Source organism: Dreissena polymorpha, chromosome 15 (genome assembly GCF_020536995.1).
Source record: "Dreissena polymorpha isolate Duluth1 chromosome 15, UMN_Dpol_1.0, whole genome shotgun sequence".
NCBI classification, from domain to species: domain Eukaryota; kingdom Metazoa; phylum Mollusca; class Bivalvia; order Myida; family Dreissenidae; genus Dreissena; species Dreissena polymorpha.
In genome coordinates, this window is record NC_068369.1 from 24399163 (window position 1) to 24418401 (window position 19239).

At 37.4% G+C, this 19239-nt stretch overlaps 2 protein-coding genes across 6 annotated transcripts in view; one reads left to right on the plus strand and one right to left on the minus strand.

Moving 5' to 3' along the window:
* LOC127859490 (protein amalgam-like) overlaps positions 1 to 19239 on the plus strand; it is a 174300-nt gene that overhangs the window by 131338 nt on the left and 23723 nt on the right. The window lies entirely within an intron of this gene.
* The window catches only part of LOC127859481 (uncharacterized), a 152076-nt gene that overhangs the window by 33022 nt on the left and 99815 nt on the right, over positions 1 to 19239 (minus strand). For all 5 annotated transcript variants that reach the window (XM_052396930.1, XM_052396934.1, XM_052396931.1 and 2 more), the window contains 15 exons: positions 17691 to 17900; positions 16795 to 17025; positions 16202 to 16411; positions 15635 to 15871; positions 15141 to 15350; positions 13131 to 13358; positions 12721 to 12933; positions 10715 to 10942; positions 9746 to 9949; positions 9015 to 9242; positions 8075 to 8287; positions 5013 to 5240; positions 4185 to 4400; positions 1694 to 1927; positions 622 to 749 (listed from right to left, as the gene is read on the minus strand). In XM_052396930.1, coding sequence (XP_052252890.1) covers positions 622 to 749; positions 1694 to 1927; positions 4185 to 4400; positions 5013 to 5240; positions 8075 to 8287; positions 9015 to 9242; positions 9746 to 9949; positions 10715 to 10942; positions 12721 to 12933; positions 13131 to 13358; positions 15141 to 15350; positions 15635 to 15871; positions 16202 to 16411; positions 16795 to 17025; positions 17691 to 17900 — 3218 coding nt within the window. The remainder of the gene's footprint in view (positions 1 to 621; positions 750 to 1693; positions 1928 to 4184; positions 4401 to 5012; positions 5241 to 8074; positions 8288 to 9014; positions 9243 to 9745; positions 9950 to 10714; positions 10943 to 12720; positions 12934 to 13130; positions 13359 to 15140; positions 15351 to 15634; positions 15872 to 16201; positions 16412 to 16794; positions 17026 to 17690; positions 17901 to 19239) is intronic.

Here is a 19239-nt window from a genome sequence, read left to right on the forward strand (position 1 = left end):
AGTTTATGTACATAAGCCAACCAACCATGCAACCAATCAACCACCCATCAGTCACATGATACCAATACCTCAAGCTGAGCTTGCAGCAGTTGGATTAATGTTCCCATGATAAGTCAACTGTACAACAACCAATCAGGCATTCAAGCAACCGGTCACCAGTCCTAAGATACCCACACCTCAAACTGGGCTGGTACCATGACCCACCAACCAGGCCACCAATCAATGTGTATTTTGAAGTTTGTGAGGTCCTTGGCGCCTTTGGCTTCATTATATAAGGACCCTACTTGTTTCCCAGCACTCTGTCCTAATTTCCTTATAAGATTCACAAAAGTTGGGACGATTTTTTAATTATGGCTGCAATTTCCAGATATTTAGTTTTTTAACTGAAGATATTTAATTTTGGTGTGGTCTTGTGTTTTGGGTGGAAGCCGTAGTACCTGGAGGAAATCCCATGTTTCTGAAATGGTAACCACCAACCCAACTCACATGCATCGAGAGTGCAAACCATCAACCTTACTGTCAGTCCAATTACACACCCCTACATCAAGCTGTGCTTGAACTATGACCAACTAAACCAGGCCAACAACCAACCCAGCCCTCAGTCCAACTATTTGCCCATACCTCAAGCTGTGCTGGCAGCAGTGGGCTCAATGTTCCCACTATCTTGGAGCAGTTATAGTACAGGGCACAGCTCCTGCTGTCAGGGATGAGCAGGCTGGGGTTCTGCCTGCATTGGTCAGGTATGCTCACTGGAAAGTATATTCATGGTATCAAAAGCCTTGTCATGGGAAAACTGAGCTTAATGCACGTGCATAAGGGCTTGTCCCAGACTTTGGTGTAAAATCCGCACAGGCTAATCAGATACAAACTTTTCGCCTAATCTGGATTTTCATTGAAAAGAGACTTTCTTTAAACAAAAAGTTCCATACAAGCGTACACTTAACACACGTGCATTATGCAGAGTTTTCTAAGAATAGGCTCTAATGGGCAAGGAAGCTATAAAGTTAAAATAAATATGATGAATTCAAACCATTCAAATACATTCAATTGCATCGACCACTTAAATTAAGCGACCTTTTTCAAATCTTTTCTCCATCTTCAATAACAATTGATGATTATAAACCCATTCATCTTTACCAAGCTTGGCAGCCATGGAGAACAAGACTATTGCAAAGCAATACAAGTCCCCTACCGGTGAAACTCCACCATTTTCAGCAATATTTCTAGTCTATTTGTTGCCATAGCAACCATAATTCTTGATGTAGGAACAAAATGAAATGACATGCAAAATCTCCATATTGCCATCTATCCATGTTTTAAGTCTCATGAAAAAATATGAAGAACTTTTAAAGTTATCGCAGGATCCACTATTTTCAGCAATATTTCTAGTCTATTTGTTGCCAAAGCAACCAGAATTCTTGACGTATGAACAAAATGAAATGACGTGCATAATCTCCATATTGCCATCTATCCATGTTTCAAGTTTTATGAAAAAATATAAAGGACTTTTAAAGTTATCGCAGGATCAAGAAAAAAGTGACAGACAGACAGACAGAGCGCAAACCATAAGTCCCCTGCGGTGAACCGGAGTGGACAATAAAACATTGCACATCATCTCATTACAAATGAAAATAACCTGTACATACAAGGTCCAAATGTCATTTCATTACAAATAAAAATAACTTCTACTTACAAGGTCCAGGCTGGGTGGTGCTAGCACACTGTCTGGAGTTGGGGTCAAACACGCCTTGGGAGCACCTGCCAGAACCCACAGTGCGGTTGAGGTGACAGTTCACATACTCTGGGCTCCATTGCTTGCCCTCGATGGGGTTGAGCCCGTCAGGGAGACCTACACAGCTGTGCAGTCTCTGGGGGCAGGGGACACAACCCACGTCCCAGGTCTGGCAATGGTTCTTCTCATACTCACCTGAATAGAAATTATACTTTGTACTCGCCTGAATAGTAAATATATTTAAGTACTCACCTGAATAGCAATTTCACTTTGTACTCGCCAGAATAGAAAATATACTTGTGTACTCACCTGAATAGCTATTTCACTTGTGTACTCACAAGAATAGCAAATATACTTGTGTACTCACCTGAATAGTAAATATACTTGTGTACTCACCTGAATAGTAAATATACTTGTATACTCACCTGAATAGCAAATTTATTTGTGTACTCACCTGAATAGCTATTTCACTTTTGTACTCACCGGAATAGCAAATATATTTAGTTTAAACCTATTTATTTTAGCTCGATTGCATCGAAAGCCTAAGGCTTATATATAAACGCTCTTGAGTCCGTTTCCTGGGCCTAGAACAGTACTTGGTATCTTTTGGGGAGATCTAAAGAACGCTCCCATGGTGGGGATCGAACCCGTGATCTCCCAGTTGCTAGGCGGACACCATATCCATTACACCACGGAGACATTTTTATTTGAGCAAATATATTTAAGTAACTCACATGAATAGCAAATATACTTGTGTACTCACCTGAATAGCTATTTCACTTTTGTACTCACCGGAATAAACTTGTGTACTCACCTGAATAGTAAATATACTTGTGTACTCAGCTGAATAGTAAATATACCGTTATACTCACTTGAATAGTAAATATACTTGTGTACTCACCTGAATAGTAAATATACTTGTGTACTCAGCTGAATAGTAAATACACTGTTATACTCACTTGAATAGCAAATATACTTGTATACTCACCTGAATAGTAAATATATTTGAGTACTCACCTGAATAGCAAATATATTTTGTCCTCACCTGAATAGCAAATATACTTGTGTACTCACTTGAATAGCAAATATACTTTTGTACTCACCGGATTAACAAATACACTTTTTTGCCATATTTGCATAAACTATTTAACAATAAAAACCTCACTTAGAACTATCCAAACTAAATTGTCTAGCTTCACAAGAGAACAAGGAAATTTGTTGAATTAATATCCACTGCAAAATACATTTTGTTTATGAATGGGTGCAAATCCCTAGATAAACGGTATAATCCTTTAAAAACAATTAAGTCTAGGGTAATTGTGTTTATGCATTCCAATTCTCCTCGCCCTGAAACATTTTGAGACTGACAGACAGACAACACCAATTCTATATCTCTCTGTTTTTGGCATTAAATAAAAATGAAATTATGTAAGTATCTGTCTAGGTAAGGTTTATAAAGCCAAGATGTATGTTATGCATAAACAGTAAACATGTACTTGTTATACAACAATTTTAAATAAACAACTTAAAATAAATTCTCACCATTGAAATACAGTCAATCTTGTGGATGCGACCACTTGAATTAAGCAACGTTCTTCTTATGGACAAGGTGGCGGTAAAATTGGAAAATCTGTTGATTGTTTTGGGACAAACTTGATAGGCGATTTGTCGTCAATTTGACGTAATCAAAGTAAAGCCACTTTTTGTCAAAAAGCCATAAAATATTCGCCGATAAAATTGGCTTCCTTTGTCTTACAAAACATGCTAAACTAACGTGTAATAGCATGTGCATTGCTCCACCAGTTGATATTTTTACTGAGAACGACAGTGCTCTACCTGATGCAATGATATTGAACACGTGATTCACGCATGTTCTTAATTGCAATGGTAATTACTCTCCATAAGCTTTGAAACAATGACTACATTTGTCTCCGCTTTCCCCAAAAGGTCCAGTAGTTCCAATATACCAAAGTCCCGTACATTTCCCCAAAAATTGTGAACATTTGTATTTAGGAAATTCTTAAAACTCAGTTATCGTCAAAAACGGCAATTGTTGGATTATTACTAGTAATAAAATTGCAAGGTAATGATATGTTTAATTACACTAATATCTGGATTATTTTATACAATGCAAATGTTAAAAAAAGATAAATGTGTCACAGAATGGGTCTATAAATTTGAAAAGGATGACGATTTTACTTTTTGTCCGGAATGGCCTTTTTTTAAAGACCATTTTAATAAGTGACCATTTTTAATAACTTACTTTTGTGGTCTTTTAATACAAGATTGACTGTACAATTGAATTTATCAACATCTCTTCCTTCAATTGCTCACTTTACACTTTATCTTTAATCTGCTCTACGGAAGCACTACAAGCACAACCCACAAAAACATGCAGTTACACAAAGTTTACATATCACATCGACCACAACATATACTGTGCATGACATACAAGGTGCCTGTGGTGTTGGCCGCTGATCGGTGGGCACACTGGTGAAACCCTGACAGCGCAGGTTTGAGGCGTGAAACAAGTCCGGGTACGTGCACTCCTGCAGGTACGGTGTGCCCAGGGGCGACTGGGGCTGTGAACAGTCAAAGTACTGGGCAGCACTCCGGGTACTAGGGAACATGGCCTGGGGGTTGGTCTGACAGTAGTCTGGGGCGTGAGCTGGAAACATGGGGATACAGTTTTACCCTTTACCACTTAGATACATATTTTCACGCATTTGTTGTCCCTTAGAAAGTTATATTTAATTTAAGACATTTGTTACTCGATTCAAGTTTTTAAGGCTTCATCTCCAAACCTTAGATACTGATGAGCAGCAAACAGCATAAAACCTGAACAGACTGCGAGTTACTCGCAGACTGTTCTGGTTTGATGCTGTTTGCACATAGCCATTTGCCCTTTGATTCTAAGTGGAAAAGGGTTAATCACTATTCTTCCATTGATGGACATGCTATCATACTAATGGTTTTTAATAAGGTTACTATCAATAAAAACACTGTCGTAATATGCCTTTAAATATGTTTTTTTCATGATTTCCAACATAAAAAATTATCAAAAAATATCATCCAAATAACAATTTTATACACACATCACAGTGTTTCAAATAAACACCAATTAAAATGTAATGTTCCTATCACAACTATTGATACATGTAACATATGCAGCAGTGAACTTACCCCATACTCAATCACCAAATCAAATAAGAAATGAAAGACATCATGTTATTATTACAAACATAAACCTTGAAATGTTTCCAATCATAAACATACATACATGGATCCACATTCGGTGTACACTTCCTTGCAATTGGATCGAATATCGAGGGACTGGAGCACCGACCGCTGGTCAGTGTGCGGTTACCAAGGCAATACACGTGGTCAGCGGTCCACCTACGCCCGGGGTAGGCATTCTCCCCGTCCGGTAGTCCAACACAACTGGCCAGCCTCTCTGAACATGGGCGACAGTTGAACATGCTTGCGCACTGGTTCTGATCGTATTCACCTGCATAAGGTAAACTTGGCGTTTGCACAACGTTTTGAAGACACTGGTTCTGATCATATTCACCTGCATCAGGTATACCTGGCGTTTGTACAACGTTTTGCATACACTGGTTCTGATCATATTCACCTGCATTAGGTAAATTTGGCTTTTGACAAAGTTTTGCAGACACTGGTTCTGATCATATTCACCTGCATTAGGTAAACCTGGCTTTTGACAAAGTTTTGCAGACACTGGTTCTGATCATATTCACCTGCATTAGGTAAACCTGGCTTTTGACAAAGTTTTGCATGCACTGGTTCTGATAGTATTCACCTGCATTAGGTAAACCTGGCATTTGAAAAAGTTTTGCATACACTGGGTCAAATTGTATTCATCTCGGTAAAGTAAACATGGTTTTAACAGAGATTACAAAAAAAGCCATCTGAAGAAATTAAAAACGGCTTCAGAAAATGTTATAAAAAGTCGTATAAGCAGAGGTTAGATAAAGGCTAAACAAGCTGAGGTTACAAACAAGCTGATTAGCAAAGTTTACAAACAAGCTGGTCAGGAAAGGTTACAAACAAGCTGGTCAGCAAAGGTTGCAAACAAGCTGATCAGCAAAGGTTACAAACAAGTTTATCAGTAAAGGTTACAAAACCGCTAAAGGGCACAGATAACGACTTCACAAGTATTTGTCAAAAATGGATGCTTCAACGATCCAATTTTGCCTCACAACTGTAAATGTATATGAAAAGAAAGGAATGTAATACATACACTGATAGCCCCATAACACATGTTTGGAAAGAGAAAAATTCACAAGATATTTTAAAGTTAACAAAACAACAAAGGTTCATAATGGCGCAAAAATGGTTGCAGTAAAAATGCTTTCTTTAAACATCATCTTCACATGCAGGTCATTCAACTTTTTTTTACTTTTCAATAATGGAAAAACAGACAAGGGCCATAACTCTGCTAAAACATGTTGTAGCCAAAACTCCTTCTTTTAATTATCATCTACGCTTTGGCAGAATTCTCATGCTGATTAATAATCTTGGCAAAGATTCATCACTCTGGCTGCAATTCGTCACTCTGGCTGCAATTCGTTTAGAGTAATGTTCTGCACACACATTCCACTACAGGAAAAGGGCAAATCTCAACTAGAAATGGCGCGGCAGAGGCCGACGCGTATCCCCACGCCAAATGTTTGACCTAGGTGTGCCCCAGAGTTGGTAATGGGGCCATGCATAGCTGGGATTGAACGTATTGTCATAAGAGAAGTTCATCATCAATTAGAAGTGAATTGGTGTAGAAATGAAGAAGTTATAGTAAAAGGCAATTTTGGGTGGGTGTGGTCTATGTTGGCGGGGCGCCCCAGGGTTGGTAATGGGGCCATGCATAGTTGAGATTGACTGTATTGTCATAAGAGAAGTTCAATATCAATTTGAAGTGAATCGGTGTAGAAATGAAGAAATTATAGTAAAGGCAATTTTGGGTGGGTGTGGTCTATGTGGGCGGGGCCCCAGGGTTGGTTATGGGGCCATGCATAGTTGAGATTGACCCTAATGTCATAAGAGAAGTTCAGTATCAATTTGAAGTGAATCCGTGTAGAAATGAAAAAATTATAGTAAATAGAATTTTTTGGTGGGTGTGGCCTATGTGGGCGGGCGCCCCAGGGTTGGGATTGGGGCCATGCATAGTTGAGATTGACCCTAATGTCATAACAAAAGTTCAGTATCAATTTGGAGTGAATCCGTGTAGAAATGAAAAAATTATAGTAAATGGAAATTTTTGGTGGGTGTGGCCTATGTGGGCGGGGCGCCCCAGGGTTGGGAATGGGGCCATGCATGGTTGAGATTGACCGTATTGTCATAAGAGAGGTCCAGTATCAATTTGAAGTGAATCGGTGTAGAAATAAAGAAGTAAATGTAAAATAACCTAAAAAAATGAGTGATAATTTCTGACGCGGCCCCACCCCAACCGCTATAACTTTTGACCCAGGGGTCAGATCAAAATTCCAAATAGTGCAGGGTCGCACATATGCTCATAGCTACCATGTGTGTAAGTTTCAAGGTTCTAGTGCTTTTAGTGTAGGAGGAGATAGTGGCCAGGACGGACGGACAGACAGACAGACGGACGGACGGACGGCGGAGATAACCACAATATCCCCACCTTTTTTTTTTAAAGCGTGGGGATAACAACAACAACAAAAAGCTGAAGATGGGGGTGATAAAAAGGCTGCTCAGTACATGTATTTTTAAAGTACCTCTTCTTGAACCTCACCTCCCATCAAACCCTTCATTTGTTTACATTTCATACGCATGCACGCACACGCACGTAGTCACCGTTTTTTGTGTTTAAGTAATTTGTTTATGCCGACTAACAAATAGCGGCAAATCAAGGAAAATGCGTCAAAAACCTGTAGAATAAGTAGTAAAAATCATAGTATTCCTTAATGCTTTTTACATATGTAATGATTTTCATTAAAAAACTGATAAAAACATGGTCTTATTTTCGTTCTCAACTTTGCTTGACGATTTACACAAATTTACATGTGACCATGGTAAAATCATGGGGCGAATTAATGTTTAATGGTGTACACTGAAGGGTTCAAAAGCAGGTACTCGTTGTTTGGGCAGCATTGAAAATTTTACATGATATGGTGGTGCTGGAAATCTGTTATCAAAAGAGCTTAGAGGATTAATATAAAAATTAAAGTTGCCAGCCATGTAGAAACACCTTATTTATAAAAAAGAGTTACTGATAGTATGTTTGGTTATTTTCAATCTTATTCAACACTATATTTGACGTGTTAAAAATTAAGAGGTTCAAAAGATGGTTCGGCCATGATAACTCACATGGAGCCTGGGGTTCTGTCCTGTTCTCACAGTCCACAGTGGTGAAGTTCTGGCAGGACTTCAGGCTGACTGAGAACAGGTCCGGGTACGAGCACTCTTTAAGGTATGAGGACCCGAAACCAAGGGTCTGTCGGCAGTCGTAGTACTTGGCACAGTTAGTCGGGTCAGAGAATATGGCCGAAGGGTTGGCTTGACATACCTGGTTTACTTGGTCTGGTGAAGAATATACAAGACAGTAATAACTTACAGTAAATTATCCTTTCAAGAAATTAATAGTGACAAACATGGCATTTTAAGTATTTTTGTTTGAACATCAACAAAAACTAAACCAATAAACTAGCACAAGATGAATTATTTATCACTAAGCTATTTCAAATGAAAGATGTAATCAACATACAAGATGTAATCGGCACTTGTTTTATCAAGTATCAGTATTAGCTACATAAACAACTACATTTACCAACCAGTTAATTTTTAACCCTTTCCCACTTAGAAGCAAAGTGAAAATGGCTTTTTGCAAACAGCATAAAATCAGAACAGCCTGCGAGTAACTCACAGTCTGTTCAGGTTATATGCTATTTACTGCTCATCAGTATCTACGGTTTAGAGATGAAGCCTTAAAAACTTTAATCTAGTAAGAAAGGCCTTAAATTAAATATAACTTTTTAAGGGACTACAAATGTGTGAAAATAAATACGTATCTAAGTGGTAAAGGATTAAATACGTATCTAAGTGGTAAAGGGTTAAATATGTATCTAAGTGGTAAAGGGTTAAAATTTATTGTTAGTAATAATTAACCTCATCAGAGTATTACTAGTACAAGGTGTTATCATCTTCTTTAAGACTTTCTGCTGAGCCCTTGTGCACTTAGATTAGTGTGATACAGCAAAACCTTAAAAACCAGGAGAAAACCACAAAATATATTCAGTTCAAAACCTACTGGGGTCTACATTTTCCACACACTGTTTCTGAAGCGGGTTAAAGAACCCATGTCGGCAGTGTTGCACGACCATTGTGCGGTTTTGCAGGCATTGAATGTACATGTCCGTCCAGAGGTGACCAGGGGCCCCGTTTATCCCATCAGGGAGACCCCTACAGGAGGGCAGGCGCTGCGGGCAAGGGACACAACTCAGGTCTCCAAGCGAACACTGATTCTGCGTGTATTCACCTGAATCAGGAATTGAAATGTTACATAAACACAAAGATGGGTTTTAAGCCAATCAAGAATGTGATGACCTTTTATCCTGGAGTTAAATAAATGAAGATTGTCAATTAGCAATTAAAAATCTTTTATTGGGGATTCTTCATGCATCAATTTAGAACCCAGGTTGTTCCCATGGAAATGAAGTTTTAAGTACATGGTCAATTGCTTTTCATGTCTAAAGTTGCCTTGTGGGGTTAGAAACTTACACATCAAAACTCCATATAATTGTATAGTGCCTGATATTAAACGATGATAAACAAGTATATGAGATTTGCTCTAGGAAAATGGTGTTTAATGCATGTGCTTAAACTTTTCGCCCAAAATGAATTTTTTTGCAAAGAAGAGACTTTCTTTGAACAAAAAAAAATACAATCAAAGCAGTCCGCACAGGCTAATCTGGGACCACACTTTACACATGTGCATTTTCCCAGAGTACAGCAAATATTAGCATTATTAAATTATCATACATGGTGTCTGTGGTTCAGGTCTTGTGCCACACTGCACGTTCCTGAAAGTGTCGCAGGAGGAGAATTCCACAGAGAACAACATGGGATAGAGGCATTCTTGCTGGTAGCCGGTCTCTGGCTTGCTGCAGTTAAAGTACTTGGAACAGCTGCTGGGATCTGGTAGTACGGCCTGGGGGTTGGCCTGACAGTACTTGGGAATATCCACTGGAATGGAGGATGTGAACCTAACAATACTAGGGAATATACACTGGAATGGAGGATGTGAACCTTACAGTACTTGGGAATATCCACTGGAATGGAGGAAGTGAACCTTACAATACTAGGGAATATCCACTGGAATGGAGGATGTGAACCTTATAGTACTTAGGAATATCCACTGGAATGGAGGATGTGAACCTTACAGTACTTGAAAATATCCACTAGAATGGAGGATGTGAACCTTACAGTACTTGGGAATATCCACTGGAATGGAGGATGTGAACCTTACAGCACTTGGGAATAGCCACTAGAATGGAGGATGTGAACCTTACAGCACTTGGGAATATCCACTAGAATGGAGGATGTGAACCTTGCAGTACTTGGGAATATCCACTAGAATGGAGGATGTGAACCTTACAATACTTGGGAATATCCACTGGAATGGACCAGTGGGTATTATGTGAACCTGCTGCACTTTTGTTATAAACGTTCATCAATTTAAAATAAAGTTCAGGTTTGTGAAGTTTATTATTATTTTGCAGTCTATTTCTATAAGTTATCTATGGTTTCTGCTAGTTGTCTGTTGTTAAATCAGACCAGATTTCAAGACATGTTGTCACTTTTATTTGATTATTTGTACTTTTTATCATTGATTCCACAGAAATATGTCTCAAAATGTGAAAAATCATAATTTAGTTACATGCAAAGAGAATACAGTTGACTTATTCAATCTGCTTCAAAATAAAGAATTACCACCAAACAAATACATACCTGGCTGAACACTGGTTGAGCATACCATTCTTGTAGGATCAAACACGCCACTGGGGCACTGGTGAAGGGCCAGGGTGCGCCCCAAGGAGCAGGTCATGAACTGCGGGCTCCAGGACTGACTGGGCAGTGACCTTGACCCATCTGGGAGTCCCACACAGCTGGGCAGTCGCTGACCACATGGGGTACAGGTCAGGTTACCTGCTGGGCACAGGTTCTGGAAATACTCGCCTACAAGCAACACAACAATTGTTATCGTTGACCACTCTTGCACACTCATGATGTTTTTGTACTTCTAGTATAGAGAGCTTATGAAATTGAGGAGAAAAATCTTCGGGCCCACCAAGTTTAGTATATGGACCCTGGGCCAAAGGGCCTGTTACCATAGTGCCAAGTAACCCATACCTCTTATTTCTTAAGCAACACAAGATTATTTCTCAAATACTAAATATTATGAGTTGTGTTTGTGTTTTCATTTGAACAAGCACTCATAGAAGAAAGAAACATACCTAAGTTTTAACTGTATTGTATATACAGTCCAACCTGAGAACAGCGGTCAGTCAAGGGCAATGACCAAAGTGACCATGGTAGACAGGTGATCTCAATGTCCACTTTTTAGATGGTTGGTCAGTTGGTAGTATTACTCTGCTGTTACCCCATCCAGTCTTTTGCATTGAATGTGATGTAAACAAGGGCTCATTGCCGATAAATTAATATAATATAAACTATTTCTAGTGAATAATAAAAATCAAAATCTTATAAATTGAGTTAAATGCATACCTCTTATTAAACTTACAAATATATAAAGGAAAATATTTTTGATGTCACGTTAAAAAATGTATTAATAGCAAATTACTGGTATAAACTGAAAGTACAGCACAGCAGTGGAATTCTTATTCAAAGAAACGGACACTAAAAGCTTTAAAAATTGAAAATTGAAAACAGCATTTATGTGACAAAACTTTGTGAAAAAGTTGCAATACAATGTCTGTTTTGCCAAATTAAACGACCACTAATCCTGTTATCGCCTTCTAATAACAACACTCCCGAGCTAAGTGTTGTTGTTGACACCTTATCAGCAATAAAGATTTTGTCACCCACTCTTACTATTGCCTTCTAATAAAAACACTTGCTAGCTAAGTGTTGTTGTTGACACCTTCCCAGCAACAAAGATTTTGTCCCACCCTGTTACTATGGGGTTATGACTGCGCCGCTAATTGCTACCAATACACATGGTTATTGTTATTAGCACGTGTTTCATGCTATAAGAAATTAAACCGTCAAAAGCTCGTTATCATTTATTAGAAAATTTCCAGATAAAATATTGTATCATCCTTATGCGACATAATGCATACTGTACTGATAATTGAACACAAATTTTACCAACCAGTCAATGATGAACATACAGCAACCATTATGCATTGTTTCAAGCGCTTGCCACCAGCGCAAGTATTCTCTTTTCTATAAATTTCTCACAGTTGGCCGCATTTATCACATTAAAGGTAGTTACTTTCTTTAGCCACAATATAGACTCACAATACACGCTATGATGTCAGTGTTAATAAAAAACAACAAGACAATTTTAAATGTTGACTTTTTTCATCATGAAACAACTGACTTTTGATCGCCATTCGCAGGTTTAATATGTCTTTGGAAGTCAAATATAGTGGCCATTGGCTGTAGTAGAGAGGTGACCGCTATTCTCAGGTGTAATATAAAGCCATTTTAGTAGGGGGAGTTCAGACTGACCGTTGTCAACAGGTGACCATTGTTTTCAGGTGACCATTATGTCAGGTTGGACTGTATTTACATTTCATTAGTAAAACAAAACTGTTTGGCTGCATGATTGACGTGATATTATTGGCAAAGACTACATCAAAATGTACACATTTAAAAAACAAAACTCCTTGAAAGAACTATACTGACTGATCAAGCTTAAAACATACTTATTTATAGGGGGGTGGGGGGGGGGGAGGGAGCAGGAGAAATAAACTGTTGTTTCCTCTTACAAGGGGCCTTTGGTTCTGCCTTATTTCCACACTGCACCTGTGTGAAGGGTTTACATGTGAGGGTGCGCTCGTCAAACAGGTCAGGGTAGGGGCACTCCATCAGGAAGTGACCAAACGGGGTGCTTGCTTTAGAGCAGTCAAAGTACTGGGCACAGTTTGTAGGGTGTGGAACAATGGCCTTGGGGTTGGAAAAGCAGAGGTCATTGATGTGACCTGAAATAAGAGATAACTTTACATATTTCATGATTCAGACGTCAACAACATTGAATAATGACAATGTAAAGAAATTATGTTCAAAATAATTTTACAAGAATACACTTTTCTCACATGCTATTTGAATTCTTATTTCTTGCTTATTTCTTTGATGTCACCATTAAATTTATGATAAAACAAAACAAAATGTCACCAACTTGGCCCGATGTTACTACTGCAGGCGCGAATGTTAGGGTCAAACACGCCCTGTGTGCACCTCTTGACCTCCACAGTTCTGTTACCCTGGCAACGGACGTAGTTGAGTGACCAGAGCATGCCCGGTATCCCGTTGTCCCCATCTGGCCTACCCTGACAGTCAGGGAGTCTGGTAGGGCAGGGAACACAGGCTGGGTCACTGGTGGGGCACTGGTTGTGATCATACTCACCTGCAGTTGCCATGGATACAACATTTGGTTGGCTACAACTTACCAAGTAATCTCTTCAACATAGGCCAAAGTCCACTCGCTTTTGTAGTTGGATCAGAAATAAAATATCAAAATGACAACAATGAAACAACCACTTAGTAAATTTTGTTTATGTTTGGGATTTTATTATATGTTCACGTAAAATGGGTTCCAATTAATCATTGAAATCAAAATATTGTATTTAACCCATGAAACAAACAAATTTTGGCTTTACTGGTATGTAAATAACAACCTATAATATATATATATATATATATATATATATATATATATATATATATATATATATATATATATATATATATATATATATATATATATATATATACGCAAATATGATCTAGACTCAGGTTTCTAATAACTAGAAATAACATCATTACAAAAAAAATCAGTGCATTATGAAACATGAAGAATTTTACAATATTGTAGCAAACAGCTAAAAATCATTTTTCTGGTAGATGCCAAGGACTTTGACCCAAGTTGTATAATATGCATTCAAAAGGATGAGAGATCATTTGTTTTTTTTGTTTTTTCAATATAAATACATCCATAGAATTATAGCTACAAATAAATATCTCTATAAATGCAAATTATCTAACTCAAATCTGTGTGACTTCTGCAGTGAAAACATTGAAACTATAGAACATCTTTTTTGGGAGTGCAAACACATCCAGCCTATTTGGAATCAATTAATATCTTTTCTTGAACAACATCAACTAAACGTTAAACTATCTTTCTTAAATGTAAGTTTCGGAATTAACTCATTGAAATCAATAGACTGTAATAATATTGTGAATTGTATGGTTATATTGATGAAATATTTTATCTTAAACATGAAGTACAAAAAACAAGTACCAAATTTTAATTGTTTTGTCCATAGTCTTAAACTAAAAATCCAGATTGAGAAAGAAATAGCCCTCAGTAATGACACATTACAAATCTTTGAACAAAAATGGAATCGGATTAAATTCTCATAATGTTTTGTCCACTTATATACATTTCACTCTAATGTTAGTTTATCCCTCTAAAATAGTTTTGTTTATTTATATTTTTTTTCAATCGGACAAGATCACTGTGAATATACAATAAAACACACAAGTCCAGTATGCTTTCTTCCGACTTTATACAACTTATCATTTTTCATAACTATTTCTCTGTTGTTCTTTTCTTTTCTCTCTAAAAAAAAAAATATATATTAGCATATCTTGTATAACATGTCTGAACTTTATTGCTTTGTACAATCACTGTGTTGTATGATCATATACATGTTTACATTGTATGTATGATATTGATTAAAAAAAAAAAAGAAGAGAGATCATTTGTTACATATCAATATACAACAAGAGTGCCAAACTGTCACAAGATACGCCCGTTTGAAGGTTTGGACACCATGCTCAATGCTTGAAATGCACTAAGTGACCTCGAGACCTAGTTTTTGACCCGACATGACCCATATTCGAACTTGACCTAGATATTGTCTAGACACAATTTCTGACCAAGTTTGGTGAAGATCGAATGAAAACTATTTGAATTAGAGAGCGGACACTGCTTTGGACGCCGCCCGCCAAGGGTGAAACTATAAAACGTCCCGTTTTTTAAAAAAGGCGTATAAAAACACGAGTGAACATTTTTAAATTATAAGTTTTCTGTCTTAATTATTGAACTAAAATACACAAATTTTTACCTAACCTTATGGTATCCATGTCATCAACCATAACAATAATAGCTTCATCCTAGACTTACATGGCCTAGTGGGTTCTTTTCGTGTGCCACAGTCTACAAGGCTGAAGTCAACACAGCGTCCGCTAGTAGGTGAGAACAAGTCAGGGTAGGTGCACTGTAGGTGGCCCCCACTGGAAAGGCCAATAGCGCTGCACTGGAAATAGCGGGAACAGTCTGTGGGGTCGGCGAGAACGGAGGTAGGATGTGACTGGCAGTAACTTTGGATCTCAGCTGAAATTGTTGATATTCAGGTCACACACAAGATAATGACAAACACTAATAGTTCACCCTTAAACACGTTTTATTTTGGTAATTAAATAGCTAGATTCATATATTTTTCAGTTCAATTGTATTAAGCTATTAACACATTTTACATTTGTACAGGAAAGCATTGACAATTTTTTTATTATAATAGATCAATTTAAAGGCATCAAACAATTCACCATTAAGGCCCTTTGTCATATTAAAAAACTGAAGTTGAACTTCCTACTTTTGTCAGGTTATTTAATACCTACCTTTTGTTAGGTCTTTAACATCGACACACTTCCTAGATGTGGGATTAAACAACTGCACGCCTGTGCATTGAGTCACTGATGTTGTCCTGTTCTTGTAGCAAATGATGTACTGTTGCTGCCATAGCAAACCCGGGAATGCATGGTAACCGTCTGCAAGGCCGTTACAAGATGGCTGCCGCTGGTTGCACGGAACACACCCTGTTTGGCTGGGGCTGCATTGGTTTGACATGTACTCGCCTGATGATAGATATGAGAAGTTTTAACAACTGACAAGAGGACTTTGATGTCCCAAACCAATAACATCAATACTGACAACGACACAAATTTCTGTTATGACATCAGCATGGCAACTAAGTACTTATTTGAGATTTGACCAAGTATCAATTGCTTATTATGTACAGGATTCTGTTGCCAAAAGGTCTAAAAAAGTGATCATTTTAACTTTATATAAATATGTTATTACCCTTAAGATACTTTGCATGCCATTGATTTCAATTGCTGTAGATTGATGTATATTTACAATTATTATTTACAACTATAAAACTGTGTATGGAATATAAGGCCTACATGGGGCGGTTGGTTCAAATCTGATTCCACAGCTCACGTTGGTGAAAGGCTTGCAGGTTAAGGTCGCAGGGTCAAACAGTTGAGGGTAGGGGCATTCTCTGAGTATTTGACCGCCTAAGGCAGTGGCAGCACAGTCATAATACTGGGCACAGTTGGTGGGGTGTAGCCTGATATGAGTAGGGTGTGCCCTGCAGAAGCTGTCTATATCTCCTAAAACAAACAACATCTAGAAATATGGTACTGGTGTTGCTAGAATCTGACTGGTCATTATAATGTTATCATATTCATTTAAATTCTTTTCACTGAACACTGTATGGGGCATGAATGCAACAAATAACATTCATTTTTCAGTGTAAAATATATTGGAAACCAGATATGTATTTTCTATTTGATCATTACTCAAGAATGTGCATCAAATGATAAGAAAATACACATATTTGCTGAACAACAAACATCGTCTGAGACAATATACTGTTTTCCTAGCATCCATCTTTACAATCATTAAGGACATTTTTATTTACATTATTTATTTAATTGACAAGATTTTTTTAACTGAGGCAAACTGTTATGTCAAACTCATGAAACCAACTGACCAGTGTTGATATTCTGAGTGCACCTATGATCAGTAGGACTGAAGTACGACCCCTGGGGGCACTGGCTGACAGATATGGTGCGGTTCTTCCTACACTCAACATAGCCTGATCCCCAGGCCTGGCCCCCCACAGGGTGGAAGCCATCCTGCTCCCGTACACAGCTTGGTAGCCGAGACGCACACGGGGCGCAGGTGGGGTCGTTAGGAGCACACTGGTTTTGACTGTACTGACCTGTCAAATAGAACAATAACTAAGATCACTTGTATCATCAATTGTGCTTGACCAATCTGTGTATTGTAAAATTATGTTATGAACATTGACACTCTGTTACATATACAGTAGTTCTTTTATCATATGTGCATGTATAGATGTTTCAATTCAAAGGACTAAATCAACAAATGATTTTTAATGAAACCAAAAATTAAATCTGATTAATATCGGACAACACTCTACCCAAATGCATTAAGTCCTGTTTTCCCAAAACGTTCCTCAAATAAATATGACTAGTGTAATAACCAACCACAAAGTACAGGGCTCAACATTAACAGTTGTCCTATTGCCCCTGGCAAGTAAAAGTTGGGTCCAGGCAAGTTATTTTATAATCTAGTTGTCCGCCCGGGCAAGTGCAAAAAAGAACAAAGAACATTTAATTTAGACTTGACTTTAAATAGACTTTAATTGCTGTAATCGTTTTGTTTAATGTTGAAAAATAAAAAAAGGTTTTGTGGTGTATCATTTTGATCTTTATTTAAAAATATGAGGTTTACAGTTAATGTGATAATTCATGTTTGGGCAAGTGGCTTTATGTTCAGGGCAAGTAGATTTTCTAAGTACTTGCCTGGCAGGGCAAGTTGGTTTTTAGGTTAATGTTGAGCCCTGAAGTAAGCACTACTTACAAGGGGCCTGAGGTTCTGGTCTGCGGTCACAGTCCACACTCTCAAACCTTTCACAGCGCAGAGTTGACCGTGAGAAGAGGTCAGGGTATGGACACTCCTCAACTGTTGCCATGGTTCCCACCACCTTGCTGCACAGGAAGTACTGGGCACAGTTGTCACCCTTGGCTACTATTGCCTGGGGGTTGGCCTTGCAGTAAGGCACTATGTCCACTGGAAATTGATCAGTATGTCTAATGAATTGTACAGAAAGCATCATATAAACTAAAAGCATTTGAGTACTTCAGATGTTTTTTAGGTATAATGTGAATAAAGTGCATTCAGAAAAAAAAAGTATACCGGTACATGTGTATCAAAGCCAAAACTGTAATAAACGTTACTACGGTGTTAACTAAACAGACTAAAAAGCCAGGGAATTGTCGCACAGGTCCTTTGCTTATAACGTAGGTACATTTATCTCTCCAAAAGATATTGTCGTTCTTTCTATTTCACATATTTTTAGATGCTGAAGATCAAATCTACGCATGTTCTACAAGATTAATGAAAGTTCCTTCATTCAATCATGAATCTTTTTTCAAAATTCCAAAAAGTGTTTGTAGGTTTCAAAGTTTCTGTAACTTATATAGTTCATGACATATGCAAAATACCTAATGACGTAGATCACCTGAACTTTACTTCATTCTTGAGGCATAAGTGAGTGTAGCAGGATTGTTAACGTGGTGAAGAAATTGTTTATTGTACAAAGAAGATATTTGCCGAGGAAACATAAAGTTACGTGTTTTTCTGGTTCATGAGGTGCTGAAAGGCAGTAGGAATGATAACTTTGTAGAGGTTGTTTGTTAAACAAAGTATATGTATCAGACAAAAAATTGAATTATAATTCATCAAGATGTTGCGATCATGGCAACACTACTTGCATATGGCGTGAGGTTTAGGTGATATAATGACAAACAATTAGCATGACCTAACTTTCCTTTACTTTTTCCATCTGACGTTGGTTACCTGTCATGTTTGTTTTTTGAAAAATACTAGGATTGCCATATATTGAAATAAGGTATCTGAAATAAGGTATCTGACCTATTCTCTGATAGGTTGCTAGTAATAGACTTAGCGGCAGTCATGTTATAAACAAGGGCATTGTTCATGGCATCGGTAGAATATACTTTTAATAGATACATCTTTTTTAAGTTGGATTCTCCTTACTTTTTTGCTACTGAATATTAAAATCACTTAATTTTAATGTAACAATTTGTTATTAAAGTTTATCTTGAACAAATATTTAATGCAATCTGTTTATAAATCATAAAATGATGTCATTCAAAAAAAAAGTTGATAAATATAATAAAACAAGAATTTTGAGAATGTTTACATAAAAGAATAATACTAACCATTTGCTTAAAACAAACCATACAAATTTTTTATAAAATGTTATATACAAACAAGGTTAATGGACTAAATATAAACAAACACACTTGAGTGTTCTTATTGTGTTAATGATGTATTAAACTGAGTTAAATTAATATATTTAATTTGTTTACCTTTCAATATCTTG